This window comes from Montipora capricornis, chromosome 2 (genome assembly GCF_036669925.1).
Source record: "Montipora capricornis isolate CH-2021 chromosome 2, ASM3666992v2, whole genome shotgun sequence".
In the NCBI taxonomy this organism is placed as follows: domain Eukaryota; kingdom Metazoa; phylum Cnidaria; class Anthozoa; order Scleractinia; family Acroporidae; genus Montipora; species Montipora capricornis.
In genome coordinates, this window is record NC_090884.1 from 42304850 (window position 1) to 42321633 (window position 16784).

Consider the following 16784-nt stretch of genomic DNA (forward strand, 5'->3'; position numbering starts at 1 on the left):
TGCACTTCCTTTTTGTAGTTTTGAATGATAAAATATTGCCTTGCAAGTACTAATATATTAATTTAGGTGGAAAAAACACTGGCCATTTTGTATGTGCTATAGTCTAAGAGTCCTTGAACAGGCATAGCAAGAAGTATGCAATATAAACCATACATTTTACTCTCAAGTAATTGACGTTAAATGTATATTTTATTCAGGGCTCAGATGATTTGGCATCATTCCTTATTTCAAGGGCTTGTAAAAGTGATTGCTTAGCCAATTACTTTTACTGGTAAGTTGTTTGCAATCTACATGTTCATGTATACTCTTAGCTAGGACTTAGTGTTTGGAACAGTAACTTTTACTGGATGTAAAATTAACAGTGGCATGATTGTATGAGGTGTGTTTTTTGATTGTATGAGGTGTGTGCAATGTATCTGTTTCAAGCAGAGTGCTGGAAGGACTGACCTTCAAAATTTTCTTGCTTTAACATCAGGGGCAGCTCTGATTTCACTTTTTATAATATTCAGAAAATAGAGACAGGAAAGCAGTAAAAAATAAATGATGTTATTACTGAGGCAAGCTCTTGGCTGGTTGTAATGGCTACTGCCTTCAGTTGGTGTTTGTGCTTTTAGTAATGATCATGTATAGTGTACGTACACACAGGGGGAGGCGTGGTGGCCTCATTGTTAGTGTGCTCGACTCTGGATCGAGTAGTCCGGGTTCGGGTCGTGGCCTGGGACAATATTGTGTTGTGTTCTTGGGCAAGGCACTTAACTCTCACTGGGCCTCTCTCCACCCAGTTGTATAAATGGGTACCGGGGGGAGTAGAAATACTCCTAGTCGCTTCATGCTACAGTAACCGGAGATAAAACTGGCCTCATGGGGCTTCTAGGCTCGTAGCAGACTCTACCTTTACCTTTTGTACGTATAGGTATTTAGTGGTAGAATGTCAGGAAGGCAAACAGACAAAGGAAGGAGTCATGTACTTAAATGTCATGAGAAGGTTCAGTCATGCGCTCATGAAGGTTTGTCAAAGATGAATTTAATTCAACTTTTTTTCGTTCACTCTTAATTTTGGGCAATTATTTTTAAGTCACTGACAGTAAGGTTATCCACCTGCCAGATATTGGGAGAAACAATGCCAAAGCCAATGAGCACAGCCTGTCTGTTATTGACACAAGACTATTATTTTTTTTTTCATATTATTTTTAGTTTTTTCAAACATAAAGACAACACACATGTACAGTACAGGGTGTACCGAACTTAATTCTAGACTGCAAACTGGTTGGACAATTTCCTTGAAACAAAACCAAATAATAATAATTAGTACAATAACTACATGTATAAAACAGTGAGTGAGAATATTTCTGGATGTACCTGTACTTAAATTGCGTAATTAATATTCCAAAGAATGCTGCTTAGATGAAATGGTGATAAATTATTATTAGGGCCAAAAATGCATAATAATTCCAAGATGTTACTGTAACAGAAACTGTACATTATTAGCAGTTCACAATGCACAGTATTTAAGCGTAATGGTTGCTAAACAGTAAGTATACTTATGACAACAAGGAACAAAGTGAACAGGAATCAGCAAGAAAGCTACAAGGGAACAGAAAGTGAAACTACCCGTGACAGTCATACATGTTAATGTATAATATGCTTTTAGATGGAAAGAGTTAGCATGTTGAAACCTGGCTTTTAGTTTATAATATTACGATCGTGTGTATGAAATGAACTAGTTATAACTACACAAATTACTGAAGCAGAGATTGCAGAGTACATGTAATTATAATGAGCTGGATTGACTGATAAAATTTTACGCAAAAAAATATATTTTAACAATAAAGGACAAAAGACTTAACAAAAGAATTTTTTAGTAACAGTATGGTCCTGACTCGTCAGGATTTATGATTATTTTTGTGGCAACAACATTTTCCTTAACTGATTAAGTTGCATGTACATGTAGGTATTTCAGATTTCAAGGTGCCCAAAGTGTACCAAAAAATTAGCTTTAATTTGGTTACATTGTACTTCACTTGTTTCAGGGAGGATGGGAGTGTGCAGTGAGGAGGAAAATGTTGGGTAGACAACAGGAGTTTGTCAACAGCATTGTAAGACTTATGAAAGAAGTTTCCCAATTTGGTGGAAGTCGCAATAAGAAGGTTAGTTCAATTGAATTGGAAATCTTTCATTGTGCACAGTAATAATTATTGTGTTGAATATCTGGAGATCTGAAAGATTTCTGGAATTCTCTATTACATGTACTACATGTAAATAATTAACAACAGATTAATTGATAATTTGAATTCATGTGATATTAATTAACCAGACCAAGTGTCCTTTTCAGCTGTTATAATATACTTTGTCCTTTTATTTTCCCCCTAAGATTCAAAGGTTAAGAGAGTTGCTTGATGTCGCTGAACTAACATCATTTGGACCAATTCCTCTACTCCTTGACCCTGAACCAAAATCAAAGGAATAGTTGCTGGCAAGTTTTGCTATAAATTGATTACATGTATCTGGATTCTTTCAGTTTTAACCTGAAATTTGTGCTTGAAAGTCCTTGAGTGAATTTTTTTTATTGTCAGTTTCAAAAACAGGTGTACAATTTTTAATTAAACACTTGCAGAAATCATTTTATTGTTAGACTCTTCCTCATCCTGCTTATTGCTTGTTCACTTTTTAGAAAAAGCTGGGCTTTTTAAAAGCCACCTGATGCCTGCTAAACTCACTTTTTTGACTCAGGATGATCAAGAATATGTGGTAGAAGATTATTTTATTGGCTTTTAAGTATCTGACTTTCTTTAGTGTTCTGTAATTTAATTAAAAGGAAACTAAACATTCTTGAAGTTTTGGAATTGTGTTCATTTTATACGCAAATTGTATTGTGGAGGTAAGTGACCTGTAAATTCAATTTTACAGTATAATATCATTCAACTGTATTGTAATCCTGGACCAATAGTGCAAACAGTTGCAAGTTTCAACGAATGAGAGAAGTGATCCTTGCACTTAATAACTTGACAATGTAAGCAATTGTCTCCTTAATAATTATTTACTTTAGACACACAAGAAAAATTCAGGTGGCCCCAATGGGATTCAAACCCACAATTTGTTTGTCTCATTTGTTTCCTTGAAGGTCTCAATGAATGAAATGATTTAAATTTTGAAGCACGGGTTGTAGACGAATGATAGAAGTGAGCTCATGGGTTTGAATCCTGTTGGCACAAGCTGAATTTTTCACGTGTCTATAAGAGACAGTTGTAATAAATTATTGCCTAAATTGTCCAGCTAAGTGCAAGGATCACTTCTCTCATTTGTCGCTAAACTGCACTTCAAATTGACATTCACTTCATTCAGTTGTATAAAGTTTGCTGGTTTTCCCTGCTAGAGCAGGTCTCATTTCTTTTTGCGTTCGCTGGGCTGATGAATATGGGAAAAGGGACCTCGCTTTGATCCAACCACCTTCCACAACCTTGGAGGGGACTCTTCAAACTGCATGTCTCATGATAAATTATGTTTGCTGACTGCGACTTGAGCTGGCTGTTTCCCATGCATTCCTTTACAGTCATAACATGAAGTATTATGTGAGGATTTAGTTGCTAAAAGTATGCACATGTTCAACTCATTAAGTTTCCATGGCAGAGGTCTCTTCTTCCTGTACTCGTCAGCCCAGCAAACGCAAAAAGAAAAGAGATCTCTGCTAGCAGAGAATAGTATTGTTGGTTGGGAAAGCAATTAAAATTCTAACTTGTTTAATAAAGAGTCAGAACAAATTAATGGACCTAAATATTTCAGGTTTATTAGAAACATCAGTGGTCAACTTGGTGTCTATTACGAAATTTGCATTTTGTTATCTGAGGTACATGTTTTTTTCTTGACAGACAATATTTAAGAATGGTGATGACTTGAGGCAAGATCAGTTGATCCTGCAGATTATTCGACTTATGGATAAGGTAATACCAGTAATCTCACTCACACTCACTATCCTTTTTACGTCAGTTATCCACTGCATTGCGGGCCTGACAGCGCATGGTCATTTGCTTCCATGGCTTCCTGTCTGTCGCATCCTCCGGCATCAGTCGGGACTCCCTAAGGTCCTCATAAGACTTCCCACCATGTCTTCCGTGGCCGTCCACGGGGCCTACGACCGTCTACCCTCATGCCACCTATTCTCCCAATCCATTCTTCACTCTGCTGGACATGGCCAAACCATCTGAGATGCTTCCGCCTGAGGACAGCACCAAGGTCTTCTATGTTCAACCTCAGGTGGAGGTCCTGTGTACTGATGTTATTAGTAGGTTTTATGGCACATATCCAGCGGAGCATAGCTCTTTCAAGTAGCCGTGCCAGATCGTTTTGCCTCAGAGGCCAGTACTCAGATGCATATAGCAAGGCGCCCCTGACACAGGTGTTATACACTTTACCCCGCGTGTGTAAGGATAAACTCTTTGAACAGAGTATAGGAAGAAGCTCTCTGAACTTCCCCCAAGCGGCTCTGACTCTCGTTACAGTGGTAGCTTCACAGCCACCACTTGCAGCAATGGTGTCACCAAGATAACAAAAACAGTCCACAACATCGAGATGTTGCTCATTAACAGTGACTGAGTCAAATGGCCTTCCATCGATAGGACGGGCTATGCCAGACACCGGTTACACATAAAAGAAGGATCTGGGGTTAACCTGCCACGGATACCGCTGCACTTCTTGTGGATCCAGTGTGCGCAGCCAGGGCAGAAAATGGACTTGAATGTATAATATACCGGTGAAATACATGTACTTGCAATTGTGATAAATTATCCATTTTTGATGATAATTTACTTTCTCACTAAAGTATGCAACCAACCCGTTTGTCTGGTGTTTCTACCATCCGTCCGTGTAGCAAAAGAGAAATTATAACATTTAAGAATATACACATACTGTTAGTAGTTCTATCCCCTAAGGTTCATTTTAGGAAATGGCCACCATTTCTTTATGGCACTCTCTTGATCTACCCTAGTTGGTCTGTGCAGATTGTAATGTGGTCCAGCTGTTGGATTTTCTTCTTAGTCTGTGTTTCTCGTTTGTCTGTTTGATTTCTGCCACCTTAATTGCTTCCTAGCTTACAATATTGTAACTGACCGGCACTTGCAACCGACTGAATCTCTTTTTTGTTCTCTGCTAAACTTTGATTTTTTCTTTCAGCTCTTGATGAAAGAGAATCTGGATCTAAAGTTGACTCCATACAAAGTCCTGGCTACGAGTGGAACTCATGGTATTGTACTCAGTGCTCAGTTCACGGCTCAAGTTGTGTGAAAGAAGATGTGCATAATAATAATATTATTAAGCAAATAACCATCTAAAGTTGGAAGTCATTATTTTGTTTTAACATAACCAGTATTCCTTAACTTCATGACTGTTTCGTGAAAATTGTGTGGATAGGGGTTGTCCAAATGAATTCATTATTTTTGTGAGGAAAATCTCCTTCTGTAGCTTGCTGAAGGTTGTGTAATTTTGTACCATGTGTGTGTCATTCAGCCAGGCACAAGGATTTAGTACATCTTGTCATACTTGTAAAATTATGGATACCATAATGACTGTATGCAGTATTCAAAGTAATAATTATGATACAGTGCGCATTCAAATTTAATAATCCCTCTGAACAAGAGGCTAATGAGTTGAATGCATTTGTACCAATTGAATAGTGAATGATTGTTGTGTGCACTCAGATATTAAAAGTGGTTTATCTTATGAAACATTTAATATTATCATTAATAATAATGATGACTATGATGATGATGACCATGTTATCCTTGAATACACAGGTTTTGTACAGTTCGTAGAATCCACTCCTGTAGCTGAAGTACTTGACAAAGATGTAGATGGAAGCATCCAGGTACTGTACATGTATAAGAAGTTTAGTTAGTTAGTTCTCTCCACGCTATGAGGCATGTAAGGCTGTAACTTTCTCTCGCCAACTAGCCCTGTCTTGCGCTGCGCCCGTGACTTCCGCCCAGCTGGTCCACCGTTCTTCTCCATGTGGTTTTAGGTCGTCCCAATCTTCTCTTCCCTTCAGGCTGCCACTCCATCGCCACCATGCAGCCATCATTCCTCCCCTTTCAGAGCATGTGGCCAATCCAATTCTATCTCCTCCTTTGGATTTCATCGTTGATCTTCTTTACGTCTGTTACTTGGGAAATTGTGTCGTTTTGGATATGTTGCGGCCACTGAATTCTTAGAATCTGTCTCAGGCATGAGAATTTAAATCCATCCAGCTTCTTCTCCTCAGCAGCTGTGAGTTTCCATGCTTCACATGTATAAGAAGTTTACACAAACGATAAAACCAAAGGTCCCTTTATTCACTATACAAATTTTTGTGAATTTAAACTTGTCTTAGAACTGAGTGGCAGCCTTGTATCACATTAATTTTACAAACTGGGTACGAAGGCGAGAGTTTACAGATGTGATTCAACTTTGGCCCACAGATTCAGTGTTCATATTCAAACAGTATTGTTAGAAAATTGAATGAAGAGTTAATTATTTACCTGAGTGTAAATCAGGAGAATGTTGTATCAAGATGATACAACCATTTGTGAGTTACTAATGATCCTACTAAATGCTGTCTTGTCTCACTTGAGAGTGTGCAAAGGAGATCCTCCAACCTAAACTGCAATTTCTGTTTCCTAGATTCCTCAAAGTGTTGTGTCCACCATCAAAGCTTTAATTTCACTTGTTATATTTAATTGCTATGTGGCTGTAATATTTTTGGCCCCCCGGTCCTCTAGTGTGCCCCCACCCAGTTGACGAGTAAAATTGTCTGGCGTTAGACAGAGTAATCTCCCAGGAGTTAATGAGTTAAGTTCTTTTTTTTTTTCCCACTCAGAATTACTTTCGCAGACATGCACCCTGTGAAAGTGCACCATACGGAATCAGCCCAGAAGTCATGGATACGTATGTCAAGAGCTGTGGTATTGCCATCAAATAATTATGTGCTTGGCCTGGGGTATACAAAAAGATGATGGAGAGTCTGAACATTAGAAATTATAATTATATTTAATGGGGGACACCAAAAAAACTTGCTCATTGAGTGTATTAAGCTTGTATCATAAAGCAACCAGCAGGACCCAAATGAATCAATAGGATTTTCTAAGAGAGAATATTTTTAGCCTATAGCAAAGAGACCAAAATTAATAGTTTATTGACATTCAACTGTTTTCGGGAACTCAAACTTGTTACCTTGAGTGGAGTCCACACAATCTTGAGAATTTCCAGTGTTAATTTTAGAGAATGACCTGAATTAAAATGGTTGTTTTAGATGCATAAAATTCTAATTCTTTAAAATTAGGTCACTGAAGAGTGTAATAACTGGAAGAAGTTACAATAATTGCAGTTACTGTTAAAGATATGGTAGTGCTGGTTGATTGTAATGGATAGCTTTTTTCTCCCCAGCTGGCTATTGTGTGATTACGTACATCCTTAGTGTAGGAGATAGACATCTGGACAATTTACTGCTTACAAAATCGGGTAAGGAAAGCCATGATGTTAATTTTGATGGAAGCTGGTTCCTGTGCTACATGTATACAATAATTGTTGAAGCTAAATTTGTCTTTATAATGTATTTTATTATTTTCATTAGGAAACTTGTTTCACATTGACTTTGGGTACATCCTTGGAAGAGATCCTAAACCATTACCACCACCAATGAAACTTAGCAAAGAAATGGTAAATAATAGTATATGTATTTCTGGAGTCATAAAATGCAAAAATTAGTTTCCAGTTCATCCATTACATATTGAAGCAATCATGCCTCAGAGGCAGTCTAGTCCAAAATAATTATTGGTTAGGTATATTACCTGTAATGACCATAAAAAAATAATCAGTATTATTGAAACTATGGTATTCATTGCTTTACTTAAGGTGGAAGGAATGGGAGGAGCTTCAAGTGAACTTTACCAAGCATTTAGGAAACAGTGTTTCACTGCTTTCCTTCACTTAAGAAGGTGAGATATCATCAAGGCACTGTACAGCAATAATAATTAAAAGGTTTTCTGTTTGCTTACCAGTTTTGTGTAACATACTGTTAAATGTGTAATAAAGTTATGTTGCCCTGACTTGACAAACTTGTTGTTTGTGTGGTGTTTTTTTTTTTTTTTGGTTTATGCATTATAGTTATGTATTTATCATGAAGAAAGTATCTGCACCCACTTTGATTTTATTCATGACGCCAGTCAATCATTTCACTTGAGGGAGTTCATTTTGAAAGCACACAGGTACTTACGTACAGTAATACTTTGAGCACCCTCTGTAGCTTTAGACTGAACATACAAATACAGCTGTACATGACTTTTATGACTTGTGTGAACTTAACTATTAATAGTTCTATACTAGGTACTAGTTAAGATGAAAAGCACACAAACACTACCCAGAAAAATAAATACCAATAGGTACCGGTAAATGTTTGTAATCATAAAATATAGCAATTTAATTGTCTTTGTATATTCTGTACAGTGTTCATAATATTAGAGTATTAAATTTATTCCAAAATCATTAAATTTTGTTACTAATCCATGATTTTAATTTGAAACCTGCCACAACAATATTATTGCAGCTGGAAAATGATAGTAACAATTTGCAGTTGACAAAATTAATGCGATAATTCAATTAATAATATGGATTTCAGGCATGTCAATCTCTTTTTGAACCTTTTTGCTTTGATGGTGGATGCAAATGTACCGGACATCGCACTAGAGCCTGACAAAACTGTTAAGAAGGTGAGCTGAGGTGACCAAACCACTGGAGAGCTTCTGCCTGAGAGACCGGGGCAGACTTGGAAATGAAGGTCGGCCGATTTCGCTTAAAATTGGTACACAAGGTACTTATGTCGACTTATGTAATATGCCAAAGTTTCAGCTTCAACGACTTTTTTTTAGCCGAGTTCTGGATATCAGCCCCTCAGGGGTCCCCAGAGGCTGATTTTCAGTGCAATTTTGGCCACTTTTAAATCTCTCTTTTAGCAACAGGAAATTAATTTCAGGCAAAAACAAAACCATCTTTGTAAAGCCCTATCCTCAGGCTTCTATGGGTGAGAACATTAGCTCATGGAAATGTTTCGCTAGCCTGTGGCTGTTATCACAACTTGGTCATATTTGAAGCATATGGGAAGCAACCGGAAATGGCCTGTTTTTCGGACCACATATTTTCCATGCCCATGTTTTATATCTTGAGGTCTTAGTATCCCTGCCAAGTTCAGCCCTTAGTTTAGTAATATCAAGAAAAAAATACTAAGGTTGAGGCATTTTACTAAGAAAAAAACTTACGAGAAGATGGCTAACCAGGCCACTTCCAGTTAAAGTTTCAACAAAGCGTGTCTGCAAAAATCAGCCATTTAATTTCGACTATCTTTTTTCCTTCCAAGTTATGGTAAAAAGAGACTCTGAAGTTAATTGTCACCGAAAAGACTTGCCGTTAATAAGAAATTGTTATGTGATTGTTTTAGGACCGATCAGATAGTGGTCCGACAGCGGTTATAAATTTCTTGGAAGAAGTCTTGAAAATTACGGACAATAGAGCCGCTGCGAAAACTCTTTATTTACCTAACAACACATCTCTTGCCGGTAAATCACAATGCAAAAATTGCATCTTTTTCGTCCAAACTGCAATGTTAAGTTTATCTCCTTTGTTCAACTCGTTCAACGTATCACGTCTGTGGCCCGTAGTAATGAAGCGCTAATTAAATCAGGATAAAAGCAAGCTTTGTAGTTCCATTCAGTAGTACTATAACCCACCTGTTTGGACTTTAATATTTTCTGAAGAAAAAAGAACTTATCGGTCTCTTTAAGTGCAACCAAAACATCTGTGGTGACACTACTTGAGAATCGTTTTGAACTTGTATGAGAACCTCAATGGCATGATTTGTTTACTGAATATTTATTCATACCCAGTGCCCCAGTGTAAATGGCTCAACACGGTCCGTTTCCGCCGCCAATCCGCTAAATTGCTAGAAGATTACTCACGGGCACTCTTTCCCTTTCTCTATCAGTATTTTCCTTTTGTTGCTTTCTCAAACAGCACAGATCCATGGTGGCATCCATACTGCATATATATCCAAAGATAGGCCAGGGGTGGAGTGGGTTATCCTTCCGGCAAAGACTACTGTTTTGGCAACTTGGGAAATAAAATATTTCAGCTTTTTTGGAGCCCTTAAGAACTTGGGGGTTTTTTATGGCACCCGTAGCTGTAGATCACATGAAAAAGTAAGTCTTTATGGAATCACACTGAATTGCTGACCCTTAACTCTAGTTTCGGTAATAAGAAGCAACCTAGGCGGTAATCGCCCTGGAGGGCCATTATGCATGCTGTAGGTGATAAGGTAAGTCGTCACAAGGCCTAGTGCCCGCTCGTACCTGCTGGAGCTTAAATTGGTTACTGCTCTTCTTTCCTGGACAGGATAATAATCACTGGTGCCCATTTATACATCTGGGTGGAGAGAGGCACTGTTAAAGAAAATTGCCTTCCCAAGACGACATGTCAACGCCCTAGTAACCAGGACCGCCCGATCCAGAACACACTAAAAATTAAAGTGTAAGACTACACTTAAAAATGGTGGAAAATTGTTGCCACCCCCGCAAGCCTTTTTTTTTGTGTATTATTACACCAACTTCTAAAGTGTAGTTTAACTCTCAAAAGGATGGTAAATTTACACGCAAAATAGTGTAAAATGGGTATTATACAACTTTGCACTTGTAAAGTTACACATCTAGCAAGGGTAATAATATCAGAAAGGATGCGTAAAATTACCCCGAATTACGGTGTAGTGATCTTGCCAGCCCCGCTACCCTTTTTGGAAGGTGTAATTTTACCCCATCTAAAAAACTTGAAATTACCACCAAAAGACGTATAATTCAACCATAAAATGAAGTGTAATTATGTTTATTTATCATCAATTTATAAGTAACATTACACATGACGCTACATCGATGGGTAACAAACTCAAGCGTCAAATTACAATCGCTTACTTAAGTAAAAAATGCACAACTCTAGATTCACATTTCTCTAACTTAGCGTAGGGCCATTAAGGTTGGTTTCCATATGATCACAGACGACACGGATCGCAGAAAGCTCTTCGATCGTCTGCGATCGTGATTGCACACGATCGCAGAAGGTAGAACCAAGTTCTGTCGCATTGACAGGAATTTTGTATGAACTGAAGATTTGGAGAGCGTGCTTCGGCAAGAAAATGTATGTATTTGTGCAGAATTGAGAATAATAAAAACAAACTAAACATTTAAGAGCAACGAGGTGGCCTCCCGAAACGTTTAGTATTCGTTCGCCTTTTTGCAACGATATAAATGTCATCATAATTCGGGAGTTCGCCCGTAATGAGGATAAATGGAGGAGAATCTTGCTTCAACCCAGGTAGCTCTTTTTCAGTAGGCACAACCTGCATATATAAAATGAAGTGGAAAAGAACAGATGTTATAAACATTATAAAAGGTGCAAGTTACATCGAACTGTATGAGGTGCATTAGCCCGCCAGTTCAGATGGAAATTATACTACATGGTACACTATAACAACTAAATTAACTGCATGGTTAGATCTACTTTACAAGTTACATCGAACTGTATGAGGTGCATTACCCGCCAGTTTAGATGGAAATTTCACTACATAGTACCCAATAACAACTAAATTAACTGCATGGTTAGAACTACTTTACAAGTTACATTGAACTGTATGAGGTGCGCCACCCACCAGTTCAGATGGAAATTATACTACATAGTACACTATAACAACTAAATTAACTGCATGGTTAGATCTACTTTTCAAGTTACATCGAAAAATTGCCAAAATGCATCGGGGAGGAAATAAATGGCCAGCACTTTCAAAAGAAAGTGGACACCTTGCCGGCTGCTTTGTTTATTTGCGAGAAAAGAAACTATCTGCGATCTATTATTCTTTTGAAAGTGCTGGCCATTTATTTCTTCCCCCATACATTTTGTTGATTTAGGACAGATTAAAGTCCACATTACATTCTGATTCTACACAAAAAGGAACTGGCATAGCGCGTTAGCGGGCTGGACTCTCGATCGGGCGTCCTGGTTACTAGGGCGTTGACATGTCGTCTTGGGAAGGCAATTTTCTTTAACAGTGCCTCTCTCCACCCAGATGTATAAATGGGCACCAGCGATTATTATCCTGTCCAGGAAATAAGAGCAGTAACCAATTTAAGCTCCAGCAGGTACGAGCGGGCACTAGGCCTTGTGACGACTTACCTTATCACCTACAGCATGCATAATGGCCCTCCAGGGCGATTACCGCCTAGGTTGCTTCTTATTACCGAAACTAGAGTTAAGGGTCAGCAATTCAGTGTGATTCCATAAAGACTTACTTTTTCATGTGATCTACAGCTACGGGTGCCATAAAAAGCCCCCAAGTTCTTAAGGGCTCCAAAAAAGCTGAAATATTTTATTTCCCAAGTTGCCAAAACAGTAGTCTTTGCCGGAAGGATAACCCACTCCACCCCTGGCCTATCTTTGGATATATATGCAGTATGGATGCCACCATGGATCTGTGCTGTTTGAGAAAGCAACAAAAGGAAAATACTGATAGAGAAAGGGAAAGAGTGCCCGTGAGTAATCTTCTAGCAATTTAGCGGATTGGCGGCGGAAACGGACCGTGTTGAGCCATTTACACTGGGGCACTGGGTATGAATAAATATTCAGTAAACAAATCATGCCATTGAGGTTCTCATACAAGTTCAAAACGATTCTCAAGTAGTGTCACGACAGATGTTGTGGTTGCACTTAAAGAGACCGATAAGTTCTTTTTTCTTCAGAAAATATTAAAGCCCAACCAGGTGGGTTATAGTACTACTGAATGGAACTACAAAGCTTGCTTTTATCCTGATTTAATTAGCGCTTCATTACTACGGGCCACAGACGTGATACGTTGAACGAGTTGAACAAAGGAGATAAACTTAACATTGCAGTTTGGACGAAAAAGATGCAATTTTTCATTGTGATTTACCGGCAAGAGATGTGTTGTTAGGTAAATAAAGAGTTTTCGCAGCGGCTCTATTGTCCGTAATTTTCAAGACTTCTTCCAAGAAATTTATAACCGCTGTCGGAGCACTATCTGATCGGTCCTAAAACAATCACATAACAATTTCTTATTAACGGCAAGTCTTTTCGGTGACAATTAACTTCAGAGTCTCTTTTTACCATAACTTGGAAGGAAAAAAGATAATCGAAATTAAATGGCTGATTTTTGCAGACACGCTTTGTTGAAACTTTAACCGGAAGTGGCCTGGTTAGCCATCTTCTCGTAAGTTTTTTTCTTAGTAAAATGCCTCAACCTTAGTATTTTTTTCTTGATATTACTAAACTAAGGGCTGAACTTGGCAGGGATACTAAGACCTCAAGATATAAAACATGGGCATGGAAAATATGTGGTCTGAAAAACAGGCCATTTCCGGTTGCTTCCCATATGCTTCAAATATGACCAAGTTGTGATAACAGCCACAGGCTAGCGAAACATTTCCATGAGCTAATGTTCTCACCCATAGAAGCCTGAGGATAGGGCTTTACAAAGATGGTTTTGTTTTTGCCTGAAATTAATTTCCTGTTGCTAAAAGAGAGATTTAAAAGTGGCCAAAATTGCACTGAAAATCAGCCTCTGGGGACCCCTGAGGGGCTGATATCCAGAACTCGGCTAAAAAAAAGTCGTTGAAGCTGAAACTTTGGCATATTACATAAGTCGACATAAGTACCTTGTGTACCAATTTTAAGCGAAATCGGCCGACCTTCATTTCCAAGTCTGCCCCAGTCTCTCAGGCAGAAGCTCTGGAGAGGACGTTTGAGAGATACAGGTTACCTGCAATCAGGCTCTATTTTAGTTTCACGCAGTACACACTGTGAAGTTGGCAAGCAACGACACCAGAAAATAATTATGATTGAAGCTGAAAATGGGCGTGATCACAGGTTATTTGAAAGAGAGCGAGCGTACAGTGCAACACGCCTTACTGTAGCCTCCCAACAAACTTTCACATTTGACAACTACATGTACCGGTACATGTAAATACGTCAACAACCTATGCAACTGTGTTCAAATTTACGAACTTATGAACTTTGCAAGTAGGCGGGACTGTCAATCAAATTCTCACACTCTGATTGGTAATTTGCAAAAACTTTGTTAGGTGGCCATGGTAAGGCGTGTCGCACTGTAAGAGAGTAGCAATTCTGATCATTAAAAATGTTTAAAATGAGCCACGTTCAGAAACTGCAGTTGATTGTGGTGCAACTCACCCCTCCTGGCCAAATCTCTGGGCATTCCAAAGCATGGTCAACCGGCCAGGTGAATCGCTAAAATTTCCATAGAGTAAGCCAAAAGAGAAACACAAGTCTACAGGTATTTTATGGATGGCTTGTCGAATTACAGCCATCACAGTACTGTAGGTGCAGTGTGGAAAGAGAAGCACAAAACAAATTTAATGGTCAAAAATGTTCAGGTTCTTGCTAAACAACACAGTTCTTCAATGGGGCGTTCTGAGAAATGCTAAAGCCATGCCACAGTTTTAAGTTGTAGCCATACATGTCACAGTTTGACTAGTCTGCTTGCAGGCAATAGATGTCGTTGTTGCCGTATCAGACGCCATAATTATTGGAAGAGCATGGGATAGGTCTGGGCCGGTGATCCCAGATCTTCTGACTTCCACCCGTCCAATATGGCGACAAAAAAACAAATTGGCCATTTCCGAGTTCATGGCTGCCTCCTCTTCAAAGCGAGTCTAAGTGCAAAGGTTTTCTTATGAAAATTAGTTTTCATTCATTTTTATGTAAAGTAGAACTAATTATCGTCACAAAAACTTTGCATTTAGACTCGCTTTGAAGAGGAGGCAGATATGAACTCGGAAATGGCCTATTACTGCCTGCAAGAAGGTTACAGTTAGACAAAACTTTAGTGGGGACATAGTTTTTCAGTGAGTGATTAACCCATTGACTCCTAGGGGTTCCCCATTGAAGAGTAAAATCGTCTGGAATTAGACGAAGTAAAATACAAAGTCTGGCCGTTTTAGGGCAGTTTGGGTGTCAAAGGGATAAATTATTAAGCAAGTTAAAAAACTCTAATGGCCACTTGGCTCAAATTCATTCAAATTTTGGTGTTGCTCTAACATTTGCAGACCACGGTAGAATTGGACCACTGGAATAAACTGATGCAGTATAGTTTGTTGTTTTTTTTCTTCAGGTACAAGATAAATTCCGCCTTGACTTAAATGATGAAGAAGCAGTGCAGTATTTACAGTCACTCATTGATGAAAGTGTCAGTGCTATGTTTCCAGTTGTGGTAGAACAAATTCACAAATTTGCACAAGTAAGCCATTGTTGTATGTTGCCATAACTCTAATCTCAAACATTGACTACAAGTGAGGTAAAAGAGAGCCAGAGAATACGGTTGTGTGCCCTTCTGGCCTAACTCTGCAAATAGTCGCAGAATTAGTTGCTCTGCTAACTGTAAAGTGACTACTAGAAGTTCTATTGGATTGTCAAAAATATATAAGATATATATTAATTTATATAGAATTAAATACTGTCTGAATACTGTTCACTCAATCTCGGTTCAATATCAGCTCGTATACCTTAAGTCGTGTTCACATTAGGCCTTGATTATGATTGAATTATAATTACCCGTATATGAAATGGGTTCACATCAACTAATTGCAGTCCCTGATTATAACTGGATTAATAATTACTTCAAACAACCTTAAAGGGGTTGTTTGAAGTAATTACAATGCGTAATTGAACAGAATGGCGAGCATGTGGTGGTATGAGCAGATGAAACTTCTTATTGCTTTTTGGAGCGAAGGTTTGGATTTGTCTTCTTCTATTCTTGGAAGCTATTCTTGGTTGTCTTCTTGCCTCAAGCACATGATAGTGATGATAATCATGGCAGCCACGCGATATGGCGCCATTTTGTCTCACACTGCGAGGTTACCCTGCGTATTGTATTTGAATTTTCGCAGATGTGAACAGAACCATAATTGAATAAAATTGAATGGAGTATGATAGTCTGATATACCGGTATACTTCAGTTAATCATAATCAACGTTGAGTGTGAACACGGCTTTAGTTTGACCTTATAATTACGGTAAAATTAATGATTGTGCTAAGCATTGGCAAGCTAAAAGTTTTTTTGCCAGAAAGCGAAATTTATTTCTGAATAAAGCAAAAAAAAAGTTTGGGGAAAGTTTGGATCAATTCCGGTGATTAGAAGTACAGGAAAAGGTAAGAAAGGTATTTTGTTATAAGCCTGCGTCTGTCTGACCACAAGGTATTACAGAACATCGCATCTTCATCAAGTTTTTTCGATTTTGCTTGTACATGTATTTCGTATTTTCTAAACTTTTGGAGTTTAAGGAATTTAATAAAGCAATATTCCATTCGTGCTTGTTGGATATGAGGCTGCTTATAGCCAACTCAGCACCACGCGCCTCATTGGCTATTTATCATCTCATATCCAACGCGTGCAAATGGAATAATTGTTAATTATATGGTCCTGTAAGCTGCAGCATTGACCATTTTTAAAAAGGCACCTTTAGTTACATTTGCGTCAGTCACCAATCTTCCTCCAGCTACAAAAATAGTTTTTTTAAGATACCCATAAAAACTATTGTTCTCTCTCTTAAAGTGCCCCTGTGATCAAAAAAACCACTTCCTTTTTTCCTTCTGTTTGCTTAACACCTGACTGGCAAAATTTTGAGCTTTGATTTTTATCCAAAGGCCGTTTACTTTGAGTGTAAGTTTTGGATTTCACGGTCCGCCATTACTCA

General features: G+C 38.3%; 1 protein-coding gene across 1 annotated transcript in view; it reads left to right on the forward strand.

Annotated features, from left to right (window-relative positions):
• The window catches only part of LOC138022354 (phosphatidylinositol 3-kinase catalytic subunit type 3-like), a 38278-nt gene that overhangs the window by 20454 nt on the left and 1040 nt on the right, over positions 1–16784 (forward strand). Inside the window, 14 exon segments of the mRNA XM_068869468.1 lie at positions 198–271; positions 914–1007; positions 2031–2147; positions 2372–2477; positions 2672–2748; positions 3867–3938; positions 5167–5236; positions 5787–5857; positions 6845–6929; positions 7411–7485; positions 7598–7683; positions 7879–7961; positions 8642–8732; positions 15203–15328. Of these exon segments, the coding sequence (XP_068725569.1) occupies positions 198–271; positions 914–1007; positions 2031–2147; positions 2372–2477; positions 2672–2748; positions 3867–3938; positions 5167–5236; positions 5787–5857; positions 6845–6929; positions 7411–7485; positions 7598–7683; positions 7879–7961; positions 8642–8732; positions 15203–15328 (1227 nt within the window).